This window comes from Geotrypetes seraphini, chromosome 8 (assembly GCF_902459505.1).
Source record: "Geotrypetes seraphini chromosome 8, aGeoSer1.1, whole genome shotgun sequence".
Taxonomy (NCBI): domain Eukaryota; kingdom Metazoa; phylum Chordata; class Amphibia; order Gymnophiona; family Dermophiidae; genus Geotrypetes; species Geotrypetes seraphini.
Genome location: NC_047091.1, coordinates 127919647 through 127940790, shown reverse-complemented (window position 1 = coordinate 127940790; position 21144 = coordinate 127919647). Strand labels below are relative to the sequence as shown.

At 39.1% G+C, this 21144-nt stretch overlaps 1 protein-coding gene across 2 annotated transcripts in view; it reads left to right on the top strand.

Annotated features, from left to right (window-relative positions):
- The window catches only part of GCN1 (GCN1 activator of EIF2AK4), a 324708-nt gene that overhangs the window by 116708 nt on the left and 186856 nt on the right, over positions 1–21144 (top strand). The window contains exons 18-20 of one of the 2 annotated variants that reach the window (XM_033954090.1): positions 222–381; positions 15212–15401; positions 15562–15683. In XM_033954090.1, coding sequence (XP_033809981.1) covers positions 222–381; positions 15212–15401; positions 15562–15683 — 472 coding nt within the window. Of the gene's footprint in view, positions 1–221; positions 382–15211; positions 15402–15558; positions 15684–21144 lie in introns of both variants that reach the window. The other variant, XM_033954088.1, reaches the window with a different exon arrangement.

Here is a 21144-nt window from a genome sequence, read left to right as displayed (position 1 = left end):
GCTATGCTCCTAGCCATACTTTCCTGGTAAAAGTAACTTGGGATATGTAGTGCAGTCCACAGTGGGACTATTACCTGCTATGCCACTTTTAGGTATGTATCTAGAAGTAAGTATTATCTAATTCAGAAACAGGTGTTTGTAGACAGTATTCCAAAGTTAGCTGCTGTACTCATTAAAGTCGGTCAACATTTATACTTACTATTCTTTTGTCCTAATTTCAGGCAGTACCATCGAATGCTGATTACTGTACTGCTAAATCGCACCTGGCGTGTTCGCAAACAGGCCCAGCAGACAGCAAGAAAGCTTCTATCTTCATTTGGAGGAGCTAAATTGGCTTATGGTCTTCTGGAGGAGCTCAAAATGGTTCTTCTATCTCATAAGGTGAATAGGATCTGTTCCTTGGGTACTCTTTAGGACACATCTAAGAGGAACATTAGAGTTAACTGGGGGAGTGCTGCCAGAATTCCTGAATTCCTTGGAGTAATTTTTCAGCTATGGATGTTTCTTTGCTTTACTCTACCCATGCTGAGTTTTTCTCTATACTTCTATTTTTTCTTTATAGATGTTCATCATAATCCAGTTCTTTGAGTTAATAGATGTAGTCTTATTTTCAATTCAGTCAGTAAGTTGCCAATGCTTCTTAACCCATTACACTTCCTGTAGCCCTACCAGTTCCTTAAGGGATTCTCTTCCAGTCGTCCCTCCAAACCAATCCCAACAAGCTGGTTATACTTTTCTACCAGCAGATGGAGACTGAGAGCTACTATAAACTGTGACATTGCCCTATAGGAGACCTGTGCATCCTAGAACTAGCCAGTATTTCTCACTCTCCTGTGGTTTGGAAGGTTCAATAGAAATATAATGGGCATCTTAACATTTAGCACGCACTAAATTGGTTAGCTTCCCTTGATGAATTCCCCCTTAAGTGTTCTTTATTCAAATATTCTATTCAAAATGTAATGTTTAGAAACATAAAAAGTATTTTGGCATATCACATGTTATCTTGCACCATCATATTGTGTGATTAACGAAAAAAATCCTAATTATATGTGACTTTCACAAAAATAAATCTATATTGTTTAAAATTAAATTAATTTTATAAAAATACTATCAAATCAATTTCATTATTTAAACCTACTGGCATAATATTATTGAACTAAAAAAAAAAGAGATGCTGTTCTTTCTGTAATAAAATCGTATCAGTATTGCCACCATACCATGATGGCTTGATCACTTCAAAAACAAGATCAGAAATGGAATTATTAAGGACAGTACAGTGTTCTAGTAAAGGCGCTCCCAAATTTTTCTTTTTTATATTACTTCTTTGTTCAATCATGCTACATAAGAATACCATAATGGGTCAGACCAATGGTCCATCTAGCCCAGTATCCTGTGTCCTCAGCAGCCAAACCAGGTTACAGGTACCTGGCAAAAACCCAAATAGCAACATTCCATACTACCAATCCAGGGCAAGCAGTGGCTTCCCCCATGTCTGTCTCAATAGCAGACTATGGACTATTCCTCCAGGAACTTGTCCAAATCTTTTTTAAAACCAGCTACGTTAACCACTGTTACTATGTCCAGTGGCCTTCACAACTTTAGGGTACACACCAAATCAGGATGTACTCGATCCATTCCTTTAAGATACCCACCCAGGTGTATTAATACAGGTATACAGAGGGTCAAAACTGTGAGCAGACACAAACTTTTAACAATAGCTTACTCCAGAGAGAAACATCCTATATAATAAAACCCTAGCCGCGCATGCAGTCTTAACCTGCGTGTTCTGTGATCACTGATCTGTGATCAGTATGTCTGTGGCGGCAGGAGAGGGCATGCGCGCAAACATCGCTCCCGCTCTCTGTGACCGCCAGGACTGGCCGGCAGCGCTGGACTCCCTGCTCTCCACCTCTTCAAGCAAGATTAAAAGCCATGGTGTCGGCTCCTCTCACGAGCCGTACCAGCGTTGGAGAAGGCTTCCGACGCTGGTGGGGATTGTGAGAGGTGGGCGGCACTTTTAAACTTAAAAGAAAAACTTTGGCCGGAGCAGTTCTGAGAAAAAGAGTCTATGTGCTTGAATTTCAGGTGGTTTGATTATACGGGAGCTCTGGGCCAAACGTCCTTCACCATACTCCAAGAGGCAGCTTGCATTCAAGTGGCAGCAACTGAGAATTTGTTGTAGTGGTGGAGAGCAGCCTCGCTTCGCCCGTTGACCCTCCACAAACCTCCTGGCTCCAGCAGTGTCCGCATAACTTTAAACACGCTGCTTCGCGGCCTTCTACTGCCGATTTCCTCCATAAGCTGACATCATCGGAGACAGACGCGGCAGAGGAAATAGGCAGTAGAAGGCCGTGAAGCAGCATGTTTAAAGTGCTGCGGACGCTGCTGGAGCTGGGAGGTTTGTCGGCGGTGAGAGGGTCGGATGGGAGGGTCAGGAGCAGGCCAGATCGAACAGGACAACGCAGTAAAAGAAGGGGAGGGGCCGAATGGAGCAGGCCAGATCGCGGTAAGAGAAGGGAAAGGGAGGTGGGGTGAAATACTGCCACTGCTGCACAGGGACCTGGAGGGGAAGGGAAATACCACTGCTGCTTCTGCACAGGAAAGTTGGGGGGGGAAGGAGGGAAATGCTGTTGCTGCTGCACAGGGAAGTGGGGTGGAAATGCTGCTACACAGGGAAATGGAGGGAAAAAATGACAGACAGCGGGAGGGAGGGAGACAGAAACAAAGGAAGAAAGACACAGGGGCAGGTAGAGGGACAGAAAGACAGACAGAGAAAGGGGGCCAGGGAGAGAGAGAGACAGTGGGAGGAAGAGAGACAGAAAGAAAGACAGACAGACATATATTCTAGCACCCGTTAATGTAACGGGCTTAATGACTAGTTAAAGAAATAATTGCACTCTGCATTACCAGCTCCTATACAGAAAACAAATAATAGGGTCATTTCCACTGTAATGCATTTTTAATATGTGCTTCTATGTTCTCTGTTGCAGAATTTGTACATCCCCATACAAATTGGGTTTATCCTCTCTGTTGTAACACCAACAATGTTATATACGTTGTAATTTGTTCTTGCTCTCTTTTTTATATTGGGAAGACCATAAAGAAGATTAAGATCCACATAATTAAACACAGACCTAATCTGGGATTTATGAGTCACACTATGGGCGACTTACAGTATAATTTAAAGAGATACAATTTAGTACAGATTTAATATCAGGAAGAAAAGTTTGGAAGCCCTTTTAGTGGAACACTCTATTGCCCTTAATCATTCTTTTTCTGATCTAAAGTTAGGCTGAGGGACTCACTGTCTCTGTCAGATAGCGCAAGGGCTTTGGATGCTGGAAGAAGCTCAGTTGGTTGATCAACAAGCTGGAACCAGGATTGTCCAGCTTGCCCTATTGGCAGTTCAGCAGCTTCTTAAGAGCAAGCAGTCCAAGTTCTTTCAGACAATACCAGCGTCAATGTGAACCATCAAGGAGGCATGAAGAGTCACCCAGTGGCAAAGGAAGTAGCTGACCTCTTCAAGTGGGCAGAAGCTCATCTACTAGATTATCAATAGTGCACGTGGCAGGCATACGCACATTAGATGATGTACTATCAAATGGAAAAATGCTTGATTTTTCACGACTGCAACAATCATTTGGTATCTGAAATACTCAAGCATATTAGTGGTTGCAGTTGAAGTTGGCCATTCAGAAGGGGTTCCCTGAGTGGTGTAATTTTTTTTTTTTTTTCCAATTCTTTACTCATTTTTCATTTTACTTCAAGTATACAATATTATATCAATTGAATCATACACATCACTTGAAATTCATTCTGTTATCATCTTAAATACATAAATTATCTCCCTCCCCCACCCACCCTTCTCACAAATATTGTAATTAAAAAAAAAATCATACGGGGGCGTGGCTTGGAGCGCGCACAACATGGCAGCTTAACCGCGGCGCTCCTCACTTCCAGGCAACAAACTTAAGAAAAATAACTGTTTTACTTTGCTCACCCGAGCTAAAATTAATAAAATACAACAAAAGAAATGGCTGCGACGAGACAGGGAAAGCCTGAAAAGCCGTGTACATCGGCGAAAAGGTCAAAGATCACCCCCGTGTCACCGTCGAGTGTGCCGATCCCACTGGAAGCTGAGGAATTAACTGAAACATCTGATATCATGACGGAACTATTTAAAATTAAACTCATGTTGACAGACAATGCCTGCAAACTTTCAGAGGTCAAGGAAGAACTGCTTAGTCTGAAACAGGAATTTCAAACTGACAGGCAGAGAATATCTGTGATAGAAGATAAAATCGGACAGTTGGAAACTTTCACACAGAAGTGTGAAGAAGAAAAAAAAGATGTAACAGCTTTAAAAAATCAACTGATAGATATGGAGAACCGAGGGAAAAGAAAGAACATTAGAATACTTGGTATGGCTGAAAATCTTGAAGGGGAAGACCCTGTACAGTTTCTGGAAAACCTTTTACCTAAACTACTACAACTAAATTCTAAATGGCCGTTAGAGATAGAACGTGCCCACAGAATCCCCACAAGAAAACCAGTAAATCAGACTACTCCTAGACCCTTAATCTTCAAAGTATTAAGATACCAACAAGCTTTGGAAATCTTAAAGGTTGCAAAAGCAAATAAAAACCTAAATTATAAAGGATCTAAATTAATCTTGGTTCCAGACTTCGCCAAATACACTGCAAATATAAGGAAACAATTTCTCACATTCAGACAGCAATTAAAAGAAAAGGGATACATGTATGGACTATATTATCCGTCTACAACGAGAGTGTCCACTGGGAATAAATCCATATATTTTCAAGATCCTGCAAAACTAAAAGAATTTTTGACACAAGAGGAACCAATGTTAACTTGAAAAAACTGATTAAAAACAATTCTCAACTGAAGAAGAAAAGAAAAAATACAAGATAATATGAAAAATAGAAGATGGATAAAAAGAAGAAAAAGACAATGATTTTCAAGATCCTGTAAAACTGAAAAATAAAAGGGAAATTTCATCTGAAGATAGGAAATAAAAATGCAATATAAAATAAGAAAAAAGAAGATGATTAAAAAAGAAAGAAGAAGACAATGACTACTAACAGATGAATTATTTTTAAAATGTTTGAAAATCTTTGAATTAATTAATATTATAATATATTGGATGTTATAAATTAAATTATTTATAGATTTTATTCCATCCAAAACAAAAAAAACATTTTATAATTTTTAATTAAATTATTATTAATATACTGGATGGTATGATATATATTTTATTAATAATAGATATCAAACTATTTATAGAATTATTGCTTCCATATTTATTACTGCTAATATTAATTGGGGGAAAAAAAAAATTGGAATTGACTAAATGAGTGGGAAATCATTATAACATAGGCATTAATTATAGAATCTTATTGATATAAATATATATTTTATTTATTATCTATTCATATTTTAAAAATGTTTAATAATGATTTTATTGAAATTTTTAATACTGTCTTAATAGGAACAGATATATCTAATTTATATACATGAATATCTGATATATGTGAATTAGAGACATATATATATATATATAAAATTATTATAGGGGTAATATATTAGTTATATCTAAAATTTCAAAATAATATGATTTATCCAATTATAATTGATATGAATTATAATATATAACGGGATTATTAATAAAGGGATAAATGAATAATATGGTGGGTAAAGAAATATGGAATGTATTGAATTAGAGATTATTTTTAAAATAATTTATGAATGATTAGTTGCCTGGGGGAGGGGATTTAGGTTTTGCATGACCAATGTGTGTTCCAGGTCAAACATTGATAGCGGGAGGGTGGGGAGGGAAAATAGAGGGTGGGAATAGGGATCAATATATATTAATTGTGCTAAGATCTAATCATGTATATTATCATAGAATATTGGACAAAATTTAATGATAAATAAGATGGATTTAAAAATTTATTCTATGAATGTCAATGGTTTAAATCATCCTATTAAGAAGAAAAAAATATTATCGTTCCTTAAAAATCAAAATGCGGACATCTACTTCATTCAAGAGACCCATCTTTCTGAAATTGAATCTAAAAAATTATCTGGAGGTTGGATTTCTAAATGTTTATTTGCACCGGCTTTAAAGAAAAAAGCTGGAGTGGCTGTTCTGATAAACAAAAAATGTAATGCAAATTTCAAATTAATAAATTATGACCCCTTAGGTAGATGGGTGCATATCAAAATGGATCTGGGAAATACAACCATGGATTTATTCAATTTATATGCTCCTAATACCAATCAAATGGAGTTTTTCAAACAGATTCAACAATTACTTTTACCACTGGCTACATCTAATTTAATAGTAGCAGGAGATTTCAATGCTGTAATGGATCCAATTTTGGATAAAAAACCAAGTAGAATTATGAAATCATTAGGTTTAGATAATTTGATTCAATCTTGTGATTTAGTAGATATATGGCGTATTCTTCATTTTAATGATCAAGAATTTTCTTTTTGTTCTCAAGTCCACAAATCCTTTTCACGAATTGATTATATATTTGTTTCCAATAACTTAGCGCAGCGTGTGTTAAAAGCAGTAATAGATCCTATTATAATTTCGGATCATGCTGGTGTGTGGATTAATATTCAAAATTATGATATTGAACATTTCAATTCAATCTGGAGATTTAATAATACTTTTTTAGCGGACTCAAATTTTCTTGAAGAATTTAAATTAAAAATACAAGAATTTTTTCAAATTAATAATTCGGATAATATTAATGCTGAGATTTTATGGGACGCTTTTAAAGCAACAATGAGAGGGAATATTATTTCATATTCAGCATATATTAATAAACAACAAAAAAAACATTTTCTTGAATTAGGAAAACAAATTAAATTATTAGAAAATAAATTAATTGAAAAATGGGAAAATAATACATTACAAGATTTACTAAAACTAAAAGTTAAATATAATGAGATTTCCTCTCAATTTGTGAGGAAAGATTTATTTAATAGACAAGTTCAATTTTACGGAAACTCAAATAAAGCTGGAAAATTATTAGCAAATTTTCTTAAAGCAAAAAAAAGAAAATCCAAGATTATTGCAATAAAAGATATACAAGGTAATACACACACCAACAATAAAGACATTTTAACACAGTTTCTTGATTTTTATAAAGATTTATATTCTTCTGAATCTTATGAAAATAAAGAACGAGATGGACTAAATTTTTTAAATTCATTTATTGGACCAAATGTTCCAGATCATATAAAAAGAAGTTTAGAAGAACCTATATCTTTAAAAGAAATAGAATCAGCATTGAAGTCTCTTAGAGTTGGATCCGCTCCGGGTGGTGATGGTTATACGGTTGAATTTTATAAATCATTTCAAAACATTATTTTACCATATCTATTAAAATTGTATCAATATCAAATGAATAATGGAAATATATCAGGTACTATGGCTGACTCACTAATTATTGTCTTACCAAAACCAAACAAAGATCCTACTTTGGTTTCAAATTACAGGCCTATTTCCTTATTAAATGTAGATGGTAAATTAATTTCTAAAGTATTAGCAATAAGATTGGCAAAAGCTCTTCCTTTCATTATTGATGTACACCAAACAGGATTTATTGCTAAAAGACATTCATCACACAATACTAGATTAGCATTTCATTCTTTAAATTTAGCAAAAACAATGAATGATCCAGCTTTTATGGTATCTTTAGATGCAGAAAAAGCATTTGATAGAGTAGAATGGAAATTTATGTATCAAGCTCTAGAATGGTTTGGATTAGGTCCCGGTTTTATTAAAATGATTCAAACTTTGAATAGCTCTCCTGGTGCAAGATTATATATAAATAACAATTTATCAGATAGATTTAACTTGCAAAGGGGAGTTAGACAAGGATGTCCTTTGTCTCCCTTACTTTTTGATATTGTTTTAGAACCCTTGTTAATTGCAATTAATCAAACTAAGGAGATAAAGGGAATCCCATTTTCTAACTGGGAATATAAACTTTCTGCATATGCAGATGATATCTTATTATATTTGAGAGAACCTGGGAATACTATTCCAAGTTTACTTAATCTTCTAGAGGAATTTGGAAAATTTTCTGGATATAAAATTAATTGGAGTAAATCAGAAATTCTTCCAATTAATGTTCACTGTACCAAAGGATTATTTGATTCATATTCATTTATTTGGAAAGAGGAAGGATTAAAATATTTAGGAATTATGATCAAAAATACAATTGATGATACAGTCAAAGAAAATGAAAAACTTTTATTGAAAAAAATTACAGAAATGTGTGAACAATGGAATCCTTTACATCTTTCATGGTGGGGAAGAGTTCAAACTATTAAAATGATGATATTGCCTGTGGTTTGTTATCAAATGAGTATGATACCAATATTTTTTCAGGGGTCCTTTTATAAAAAATTAAACAATATTATTACAAAATTTGTTTGGTTTGGGAAAAGACCCAGAATTGCTTTAGTATCTTTACAAAGACCAATTGTGGAGGGAGGGGTAAATTTTCCAAATTTTTATAGGTACCATCAAGCCTATATTCTAAGACAGGGTATGTATTGGATCCTCCCAGATCTCATGGAGAATGTACCAGATTGGCTATATTTAGAATGGCGGCTCTTGTTCCCAATACATTTAGATCATTTAATTAGTATAACAATGCCTAGAAAATACAAAGATAACAGAATTTTATTAGACACTTGGAAAACATTAAGATATATAAATAACCTATCAACAGAACCAATTTGTAAATCACTAAATCAGTCTATTTGGGTAAACTCCAGGATCAAGATTGGCGGATTTAAGATCGTCTGGAAACATTGGATAAGTGCAGGAATACGAACTTTGAATGATGTCATTTCTGAAGGTTCTCTGCTTAGTTTTTCACAATTGCAAAATAAATTTGGTTTAAATAAAACACAATATTTTAAATGGATGCAATTGAAGCAGGCCATTCAGGAAGGGTTCCCTGAATGGAAAAATCTTACTACTCATTATAGTCTGCAGATTTTATGTTTCCAGACGGATTTTTTGGGTCACCAAGCCGCAAAATGGTATAAATTAATATATGGATTTTTAAATAAAAAAAAGAAAACTGGTCTTAGGGATATTTGGAGTATTGAGATTGGACAGACAATTTCTGCGTCTCAATGGCCACGATTTTGGTCCTGGAGATTAAGGTCTACAAGGTCAGCATCTATGAATCAAACATGGATGTTCTTGTTACATAGAGTGTTATGGACCCCTACGCGCTTGCAAAAAATAGATAGTACTAGATCCAATAGATGCTGGCATTGTAAAATAGAAGTAGGGACGTTAGACCACTTAATTTTTTTCTGTCCCTGTGTAAATGCTTTCTGGAATTTGATTTGGCCCCAAATTAACAAATTATTAGAAAATCATGTAGGACTCTCATATGATACCATAATATTTGGCACTGCAATGAGAACTCAGAGTCCGATCTCAGCAAATAATAACAAGCTGCTACTAATATTGACAGGAGTCGCCATGCAACAAATCACTCAAAATTAGAAGGATTATACTAAACTGAATTATACGTTCTGGTGGAACTCTGTTTGTCACATCTACAAAATGGAAAAAGTATTAGCATTACAACAAGGGAATCTTCACAATTTTGAAAAAATTTGGCAACCATTGACTAATTATTCTAATGATTAGACTTCTTGGCACATTGATAGTAATTATATAGGAATGGGGTGGGATATATATAATTTTTGGAAATATGAATTGGGAGAAAGGGGAGGGATTTATAATTTATGATTATATATAATTTATAATATATAATGTTTATAAGTCTGGATGTATTAATGATAGATACAATGATATATAATATTTAATTATATTAATTGTGATTCAGTTGTTGTAAGAATGGAAAATTAATAAATAAAATTAAAAAAAAAAAAAAAAAAAAATCATACATGTGTTATATTCATAAATATTGATTATAAACCTGTATTATAACTATATTCCATTCCCCTTCTCATAATTATAATTATACTTTCAGTGTTAAAAAGACATCTAATCATTACAATAAGTTATCAATGGCCCCCAATTTTTTTAAAAATTATTATAATTCCCTTTTTGTATAGCAATTGTTCTTTCCATTTTATATATATGGCACAACGAATTCCACCAGAAGGTGTAATTAAGTCTAGTGTAATTTTTCCAATTTCTGGTGATATGTTGAATGGCGATTCCTGTCATTATCAATAGAAGTTTATTATTACTTGATGAAATTTGACTTTTTATTCTCATTGACGTCCCAAATAGAATTGTTTCATATGATAGAGCTACATGGTTTTCTAATAATTTATTTGAGACCAAATTGATTTCCAAAAGGCAGGGACAAAAAAATAATAGATGATCTAGAGTCCCTGCTTCCAGATTACAATGCCAGCATCTATTAGACTTAGAGCTATCCAACTTCTGTAATCTAACTGGGGTCCAAAATGCTCTATGTAACAAAAAGAACCAAGTTTGTCTCATAGATGCAGACACCAAATTCGTGGCCATTGAGACGCAGAAATTTGATGCTTAATCTCAATGCTCCAAATGTCTCTAAGACCAGTCTTTGGGTTTTTATTCATAAATCCAGATATCAGTTTATACCACTGTGTGGCCTGGTGTCCCAAGAAATCCGCCTGAAAGCATAAGAATTCCAGACTATACTGATTGTTAAGATTTTTCCATTCAGGGAACCCCTCCTGCTTCAGCTGCAACCATTTAAAGCTTTGTGTTTTGTTTAGACCATATTTATGTTGCAACTGTGAAAAATCAAGCAGTTTACCATTTAAAATAACATCACTTAGAATCTGTATACCTGCAATAATCCAATGCTTCCATACGATTTTAAAACTCAATTTGAATCTTGGAGTTAAGCCATAAAGATTGATTTGTTGATTTGTGTATTGAGTTTGGAGTTAAATTACTAACATAACGCAATGTTTTTCATGTATCCATCAATATTCTGTTCTCTTTATATTTTCTAGGCATCTTAACACTGAGAACATGAGATAAGTTTATAGGAAACATGAGTCGCCATTCCAAATACAACCAATCTGGGATATTTTCCATGAGCTCTGGGAGGACCTAATACATACCCTGGCGTAAAATAAAGGCTTGATGATACCTACAAAAGTTTGGAAAATTTACCCCACCCTCTGCAATTGTTTTTTGTAAAGATACTAAGGCAATTCTAGGCATTTTACCCAGGCAAACAAATTTTGTAAGAATACCATTTAACTTTTTATAAAAGGACCCCTAAAAAAAAACTGGTATCATACTCATTTGATAACAAACCACAGGCAATATCATCATTTTAATAGTTTGGACTCTTCCTCCACCAAGAAAGATTTAAAGGATTCCATTGCTCACACATTTCTGTTACATTTTTTAATAAAAAATTTTCATTGTGTCTGAGTGGTGTAATTTAAAAAATCAGTATAGCTTGCTGGGCCTGTGCTTCCAGACAGATTTCCTAGACCAGTGTTCTTCAACCTTTTTACACCCTTGGACAGGCAGAAATAAAATAATTATTTTGTGGACCGGCAAACTAATAGGACTAAAATTTAAAAACCCCGTTTACGCTCGATCTCCGTGAGCTCGGTCCCCGCAAACCATCTGATCCCATCTGCACAAGCCGCAATTATGATTTTATATTGAACATATTTTATTAAAGTATAAAAAGAAACAATATTCTGAACAATTGTGATTTTATAAATACAAATATACAGAGCACGGACCAACAAAACCCCTGTCTCCCCTCCCCTTCACATATATCCCCTCTACTATCAAGAAAACTGAACAAGCCAAGTTCATAGAAATATCATGCTAACAGAATACTGCAGTCCCCAGTTATGTCTCTAGCAGGATATATATTTCAAATCTGATATATTCTAATCACAAAATAGAAATAAAATTATTTGTTTCTACCTTTTGTTGTCTCTGGTTTCTGCTTTCATCTTCCTTCCAGCGTCTGCCCTCTCTGTCTCTTCAATCCAGCATCTGCCCCTTCCATCTACTGTCTGACCTCTCCCCCTTCCATATGGTATTTGTCTTCTTTCTATGCCCCTCTCCCCTTTCCATCCAGCCTATGCCCCTCTCTCCTTTTTATACAATTCACTCCAGCTTCACTGCTCTCTTCATTTTTATCTCTCCTACACCAGATCTAGCATCTTTGTCCCTCTTAATTTCTCTGCTGACCCCCCTTCCCATCTCATTCCTATCTCTCCCCTTCCCTTCCTCTAATCTCCCTGCAAGCTGTTTCCTTCCTTTTTTCTTCTCCCTTCCCTCCTCCCCCTATCCAGCAGTAACTCTCTTCCTTTTCCTTTCCCTCCTCCTCTCCCAGCAGCATCTCTCCTTCTCCCTCCCTCCAGGTCCAGTAGCAGCTGTCCCTTTTCCCCCCCTTGCCCAGCAGCTTCCCAGACTCCTTTCCCTCCTCCCCTCCCAGCAGCATCTCTCCTTCTCCCTCTCCAGGTCCAGTAACAGCTGTCCCTTTTTCCCCCTTACCCAGCAGCTTCCCAGATTCCTTTCCCTCCTCCCCCTCCCAGCAGCATCTCTCCTTCTCCCTCTCCAGGTCCAGTAGCAGCTGTCCCTTTTTCCCCCTTACCCAGCAGCTTTCCAGACTCCTTTCCCTCCTCCCTTCCCAGCAGCATCTCTCCTTCTCCCTCTCCAGGTCCAGTAGCAGCTGTCCCTTTTTCCCCCTTACCCAGCAGCTTCCCAGACTCCTTTCCCTCCCCCCTCCCTGCAGCATCTCTCCTTCTCCCTATCCAGGTCCAGTAGCAGCTGTCCCTTTTTCCCCCTTACCCAGCAGCTTCCCAGACTCCTTTCCCTCCCCCCTCCCAGCAGCATCTCTCCTTCTCCCTAGCAGCTGTCCCTTTTTCCCCTTGCCCAGCAGCTTCCCAGACTCCTTTCCCTCCTCCCCTCCCAGCAGCATCTCTCCCTCTCCAGGTCCAGTAGCAGCTGTCCCTTTTTTTTTTTTTCACCATGCCCAGCAGCTTTCTCCCCTCCCAGCAACTCTCCTTACTTGCCATTCTGCGATTCAGTAAGGCAGCCTCGGGTCCTTTGTTGGGTCGCACCGCCTCTGAGGAAAGCGGAAGTTGCATCATCAGAGGCGGCCCAACTCAGCAAAAGTTCCAAGGCTTCCTTCCTGAATCGCTGCGCTTGTAAGGAGAGCTGCTGGGAGGGAAGAAAGCACAGTCTGAGGCTCCCCATTATCTCTCCGGCCCTGCGCTTCTCGATCTTGCCGGTCCTGCGCGGACCGGCAGGAAATTGAAGAAGTTGATCTCGCCGGTCCTGCGCGGACCGGCGGTTGAAGAACTGTGTCCTAGGCCACCAAGCGATATAAATTAATATTGGAATATTTGAACAAAAAAACAAAAACTAGTCTGAGAGACATTTGGAGCATTGAGATTAAACAGCAGATTTCTGCTTCTCAATGGCCACAGATTTGGACTTGGAGGATGAGATATAAAGCGTCAGCATCTATGAGTAAACATGTTTTTTTTTTGTTTAATGGTTTGGTTTGGTTTTATTCCCTGATTGAAACTGCTGGAAGGGAGAGAGGTTTTTATTCATTCTGTATTGTTACTGATTGATTATAAGTGCTTATTTTTAATATATAAGTGCTTATTATTAATATATAAGAATATATAATATATTAATAATATAACTAATATATAATATATTATTAATATATAAGTGCTTATTATTAATATATGTATGTATATTGTTTTGCACTTTTTGTTAGCTTTGAAAACTTAATAAAGATTTATTCATCCTTTAAAAAAAAAAGAGCAAGGTATTTTGAACATGTCTCCTTATGCATGAGACGCATTGGCCAACTCCATATTTTGTATTACATTTTAAAATATTGATCAGCACATATAAGGCATTTCATTGATCCCTTATACCCCTGGATGGGTTATGCATTCTCTCAAGCAGAATAAGAAAAGGGAAAAGAAAGGGGAATAGGAGGGGAATAGGTTAATAATACCACCTGTATTTCAAAGGCAAGTCTTTTGAAATTTAAGAAAGGGCTCAAGATGTATTCTTTTACAATGATCTTTCTGGCATTGTAGCTCTATGGTTGATGGCACTGTCTTTGTACTGATGTCTTAGTGTGTTATATATTACTTAGTTGTGGTGTATGCTCACTGATTTTGATTTTTAACTTTCTATAATTTAGTAACAGTTTATGTGAACCATTCTGCTTTTCTTTTAGAAGGGTGGTATAACAAGTGAAACAAATGGACGTGCAAAGTCCAAAAGCATTCCTTTTTTTATATAAAGGCAACATAGATACCTGTATACTTTTTTTAAACTAAGCACATAGAAGTAGCCCCAGGAATGTGCACAATTTATACCTGCCCCAAAGAAGGTTTACATATGTATATCTTTCTATGCATATACACAAGTGTATTTTATAAAATATTCCCAGTAATCTCTGCTCCGTTCCACCCAATCTATGTCCTTATTACTTATTTGCTGGTGTTGGGTCTTCCTCTCTTCTAGGTCCTGCCTACTTCCTGTTTCCGCGAAGGCAGGTCCTGGCAGAGAGGAAAGCCCAATGCCAGCAAAGCAGCAAATTATGAATACTGCCGCTACCGTAAGAAGTTCCTGGAGTCAGACCATGATGCCGACCCTTGCTCAGAGCACCCTCTTAGGGCTGCACCGGGCCCTCCCCCCTTGGTACACCACTGGTCCCAAGGAGCACCCTTGTGCTGGTTGCATAAACCTCTTCCTTTGCAAAGCTGCACTAGCATTTTTAGCACTGGCTGGGGTGGTAACAGCTTGGATACTCCTTGGAATTCTATGAGCGTTGGAGCTGTTACTGTAGCGGCCTGCGCTAGAAACGCTAGTGTGGCTTTGTAAAGGAGGGGGAAAAGTAGGTATTAAATTTTTATACGTGTTTACCTCTGTGCAATTTTATAAGACCCCTTGTTCATATGTAATGATGTTTTACACATGGAAAAAGCTTTCTAAAATTACTCCACACATGGGTCTTGTCAGTACTTAAGATGACTCGATTATTATTCAGTGTATTGTTAACTGCTTTGGGTGAATCTCTTCATGAAAATGGTGGCTAATAAATCCTAATCCCAATAAATAAAAAATTTACATATGCAGGATAATTCTATCTATTCGTATTAGGCACTTCCACGAGAGGACTTGGTGACTGAGTCGGGGGAGATTTCTGAATTGGCAAAAGCATCCATCTCCCCTCGGATTTTGCAAGAGACACTACATGTTATTGCTAGTGGACCATCTCTTGAGGCAGATCCAGAGGAAGGAGAGAAACTAGCCCGCGAGCTTCTGATTGTGGCGCACCACCCTTCTTTAGGTGAGCATGGAAGGTGGCTTTGCATTCTGATTTGACTTAAATTTTTCCTACAATTTACCTTCTCTGTTAGTGTGGAGTGGGTGTGGGGGTATAAGTGATGTTTGAGACATGATGATTGCATATTCTAAGGGAACTTTTTCCCTTTTCTTTTTGCTAGTAGCAGTCCAGTCAGCACTTTGGCCAGCTCTTCTACTGAAGATGAAGATTGATCCTTTGTGTTTCATTAGTAAACATCTGGATGAGATTCTACCCTCAATTTCCATGCAGAGTACTGTGGATCAGGTGAGCATACCTCATGTTTCCTGAGAAGGGATAAGCAAAAGGGTCAGTTAGTATAAGATTAGTTTCTTACACTGAGTTCTATGAGGTAAATGTTAGAGCCTTCGGGTGAGGGAGTTAGAGTAAAGAGTTCAAATATTTCAGCATTATAAATGTACAAGAAATATTTTGCAGTGAATAAAGATTTTGAATAAAGAGCTTTATGAGGCTGAAAAGGGTTGAGCTCAGGAATAACATAAGGAAATAGATTTTCACAGACATTGGATGCATAAAGGTAGTGGTAATATAATTCAGAAACATGTGGGATTTGGGACAGAGGATGATTAATGGTGGATAAAACTTGAGATCAGGTGAAAAGAGAACAGGAAAAGAGTAAATTGGTCTCATCATTATTACCATCCTATACATTCAGCCTCCAGGCATTGTTCAAGCCAGGCTGGAAGACTTGAACATCGAGGCCAAAAGAGTTGCCAGAATGGACTCTCTCTCTCACATGACTGGGCTAGAGACTCCGTTCTGTGAATTCAAATAACAGACATGAGGAAAAGCCATGTAATAAACAATTAGGTTTTATTGACAGTGCTCCCATTGTCTGGGAAGAGCAAGCCATCAGAATTTCAGTGCTCTTCAAAGGGAGAAAGGAAGGACAAACAGATTTATACCTTACTAGTCTTTAAGCCCGTTACATTAACGGGTGCTAGAATAGATGTGTGTGTCTGTCTTTCTCTCTCTCTCCTTGGCCGTTTTCTGTCTGTCTGTCTTTCTTTCTTTCTTTCTGTCTCTCTCTCTCCTTGGCCACTGTCTTGCTGTCTTTCTTTCTCTCTCTCTCCTTGACTGTCCACTACCACCCCTTGCCTGCTCCCCCTGTCCAGCAGTACCCCTTCACTGCTCCCACTGTCCAGCAGCAGCCCTTCTCCCTTCCTTTTACCTCCCCCCTCTCCAGCAGCAGCCCTTCCCTGCTCCCCCCTTTCCAGCATCAGCCCATCTCCGTTCCTTTTACCTCCCCACTGTCCAGCAGCACCCCGTCACTGCTCCCACTATCCAGCAGCAGCCAATCTCCCTTCCTTTTACCTCCCCCCTGTCCAGCAGCACCCCTTCCCTGCTCTCCCTGTCCAGCAGCAGCCTTTCTCCCTTCCTTTTACCTCCCCCCTGTCCAGCAGCAGCCCTTCCCTGCTCCCCCCTTTCCAGCATCAGCCCATCTCCTTTCCTTTTACCTCCCCCTGTCCAGCAGCACCTCTTCCTGCTCCCTCTGTCCATCAATACCTGCTCCCAAACTGCTGTTGCTTCCATTGCAGGTCCGGCTTCGTGCTGAGGCCTGGACATTTGCGATAGTACCCCCTTTCCCTTACCTTCTCTAAGTCCTTGCGTTCGTAGTCCTCTTAGACTGAGTGAGGGTTGAAGGGGGGAGTCGCCGGCGTGTTCTCCGCCTCTTTGCGTCCATGGTCCTCTTAGACGAAGTTAGGGCGGGAGGAGGGAGTGGAGTGAGGGCAGGAGGAGGTGTTGCCGCTGTGGTGGTCGCCATTTCAAACTGCGAGCCTCCGCATCCACAGTAGGAGCCAGAAAACCGCCGCACACAAAACACGACAGGCTCATTCTACTGGCACGGAGCTATGGATCACAGACGCAGGGATCACGAAGTTTGAAGTGCGCATGCGTGCTTAGGATTTTATTATAGTGGATGTGACATTTGCAATAATTATCATGCTTTAGAACAGTGGTTCCCAACCCTGTCCTGGAGGACCACCAGGCCAATCGGGTTTTCAAGCTAGCCCTAATGAATATGCATGAGAGAGATTTGCATATATTGGAAGTGACAGGCATGCAAATCTACTCTATGTCTGAGCAGATGAAGGAGTAAATAACCAAGTTTTCAGTGCACTTTTAAACTTTGAACAGCTTGGGATGCCTTGAGTGCAGAGGGGATTAAAAAGGTAAAAGCTGTATAACGTGTGTTAACCAAACTAACCACAACTAGAAAGGAAAGATACAGTTGTGAAGATTTGAGGAGCCATAGGGCAGTGATCTCCAACTTTTTTCATGTAAAGAGCCACACTGTGAATACGAGAAAACTGTGAGGGCTACCGAAAGATTTCAAACTTGACTTATTTGTTCAGATTGGGTATTAAACATTAATACTAATATTAATTCTACAACAGTTCAAGGATATATTTTAAAACTCACTTTATTTTGGATTGTCAACAGTTGTAAGTTCCATAAATAAAGACACCTGACATTTAAACACAAAAAAAAGGGGGAAGGCAATTCCACCGCAAATCCAAACCAGCAACAGTAACAGCGGAGGAGATGAAGAGACAAAAGAGTTGAAGTCTATGGCTTTTTTATGTTTGTGCTAGTGGGTTTATTTCTACAATCCAGTGCATCTTAGAGGTTCTTTAGAGATTTCATTTTTTTCAAAAAAACCTGCATTTTTTGTTAATGGTTCCATATTTCTAACAATGCACCAGACTCCTGATGCAGTTCTCTCGGCCGAAACATAAATCATGTTATTGCCTTTCACTCAATAAACTTATTCCATTTCAACACCTGACATTTAAGACATTTAAGAGATTGCTTGCAATTACTATATCAAGTAGGCAAGATTGAAATTAATACATTTACAGGATTTGAAGAGCATTTCAGCCAACTATTTGATGGTCGTGATGGAGGACTTTGGGGGCCGCATGTAGCTCTGAGGCCACGTATTGGAGACCACTGTCATAGGGTGTTAACGTGGTGTCAGAAGGGAGGTCAAATAAAGCAGAAGGCCCATATGAAGAGCACAATTGCTCAGTAACAGAATTTAAAATTGGATCCAAAAGAGAATGGGTAACCAGTGTTGTTTGTATGGCAAGGGAGTAACATGATCATACTTTCCTGCTCTAGAGAGAAATCTAACTGCTGTGTTTTATATGGTTTGTAACTGTTGGATCAATTAAACCCCCAGCCTTGTGAACAAGGAGTTGCAATAATCCAGGCTTTAATGATTAAAGAGTGTATCAAGATCATTGTCATCTAGCAGAGTGGTTCCCAGCCCTCTCCTGGAGGACCACCAGGCTAGTCGGGTTTTCAGGATAGCCCTAATGAATATGCATGAGAGAGATCTGCATATAATGGAGGTGCTAGGCATGCAAATCTGCTCCATGCATATTCATTAGAGCTATCCTGAAAACCCGACTGGTCTGGTGGTCCTCCAGGACAGGGTTGGGAAAAACTGATCTAGCACAACCCTAGCAGCCTTCAGTTTTCTCAGTGTAAAGAGTGAACTAGGACAGAGATCACTTTATCAAAAGCAGGGACTATGGTACAGTGCTGCATGTGTTTTGTAGCCCTACAGAAATAATTAGAAGTGGTTCTTATGGGGGAATTCTGTGCAAAAGAAATTGATAATTCTGCATAGATTATTTTTTAAATTCTAGTGCAACAGGCACATCATTCCTGAATCTTCGTGTAGCCAATCTATTCCAGCAAGAATTCATGTAGAGAGCCTTATTATAAATTTTTGCTCTGGCTCCCATCTCTCTAGGCTGTTCCCCAACTCCCCAGTTGTCTGTCTACACGTGAAATGGCAGGAGCCAGTTTCTTCTCATGTTTGTTTTTCCTTTCTTTTAGTTTTTTTCTATTCATTTGTGTTGTTTTTGGGGCTACAAAGGCTCCCATTTCTGGGACATCTTTGGCTATGGGAGAGCTCAGATTCTGAGGTCAGAAATCTGTACCAAGGAACAGACTGCTTGGCAGTAGACCCATTTGGTCGACCTGCAGTAACAGTTCGGGAGCTCAGGAACCATTCCCTTGAAAGCAAGGTTCTGTCCACAGTCAGCTTGAATGCAGGCTGAGTGGCTCCGTTTCAGTTATCTCCAGGATTAGGGCCAACTGTGCTTCCTCCACCCAGCTCTGGTGGGAGTTGAGGTCTTAGACCGGTCATGGAATCTGAGAGGCAATCCGAAGACACAGGCAGTCTAGTTTCCAGGCTTGTTTGAGGCAGAAGTTCTCCCAGTAAGCTAACTGCAGCTTCAGTACAGATAGCTCCTAGCACTCGCATGGCACAGTGAGTACAAGGCTGACAGCCTTAAAATTGAAATTGGGGAGGTGGGGGGTAGGCTGTAAAAATATTTTTGGAGGGGTTCTGGGGCAAGAGCCAGGGTCCCCTAACCTTAAAATCACTAAAATTTGACCCTTAGTATAGCTCCCATGGGTTGTTTTTGCTATCAGAATTGCTGTCGCCATGGCCATCTTGGATATTCCAATTTGGAGGTAAAAGCCTCTATCTGCCTCAAAACACCTCGATTTAGCTCAAAATCAGGGATGGAATCCTCAGGCCAGGATACTTTGGATTCATGCCAGATTTGCGCTGGATGGTGGCTCGAGGACTGTCCATGTTCCACATGTTATGCGGTATGCTGGGGGGATGTCGAGAGCCATTGGCTTAGTCTCTTCCAGTTCCCTTGGGGGGTGTAAGTTCCCAGATGACACAAGTTCCAGGGCAAAAGGCCTGGTTGGAGCAGGGAAAAGGCAATAATGTATTCCTGGCAAAGCTCAGCCTCGCATCTGCCGCAAAATCCTGGGAATGGACATGGGAGCATCTGCAGGATCCCTCTGGGCATTCTGGACAAAGTTTTCCTCCAGAATTCATTAATATGATGTATGAAGCCTATTTGATAATAGCAGCCACATGGAACTGTCAGGTGTCATGGTGATGCTGGCGCCCAGGGTCACTCCCTCTAAGAGCACAAGCCTACCCCATCAGGGCAATGTGCATGAGAAAGGGGTCCAGTCAGATGAGGACTTGGGATGAGAAAGATTCAGTAAATATGCCTCTCTTTAGTGCCTTCCAAGCTGGTACAGTTCACTGATGGGTAATAGCTCACCATGACCAGCAGGTGGAGACTGAGCCAAAATCTTGGGGGGGGGACCCTTTCAGGGATCCATCTGACCTCGGGAGTGTCGCACTCGACGAGTCACTAGTTGAGTCCCTTCCCCCATTTTCTCCACCTCCTCAAAATTTTTATAGAGATGCCTCAGCTGTAAGCCTTGCCACCGAGGCCGGCAAATCACATGGCTTAGAGAGCCAGTAGAATTTGTTCTGACAGAAGGAAAAAAAAAATCCTGAGGCAGTGCCGGTCTGAAGGAAGCCTTCAATTGATTGTAATTGATTTTTTTGTTGTTAACCGGCACTTTTTCTTTCAGCTAGTTCACGTATTGCACCATGAGCACTTTTAAAGGAAAAAAGTGCTTATTGTGCTCCAGACATGAGGTCAATGCGGCCTGCCTGTGCTCACGGTGTGTTGGCCACCGCGAAAGGGAATCCTCATCGGCTTCGGGTGCTGGCATCCAGGGATCCCCTTCGTGAGTGACTCCCATGCCGGCAGATGACAGCGGGGAACCCCGGGCTTCCCTCGCCACCCACACAGGGCTTCCCCCTTTTCCCCCAATGCTGCTGGGGACTCCCTTATAGCTGCTGCTGGCT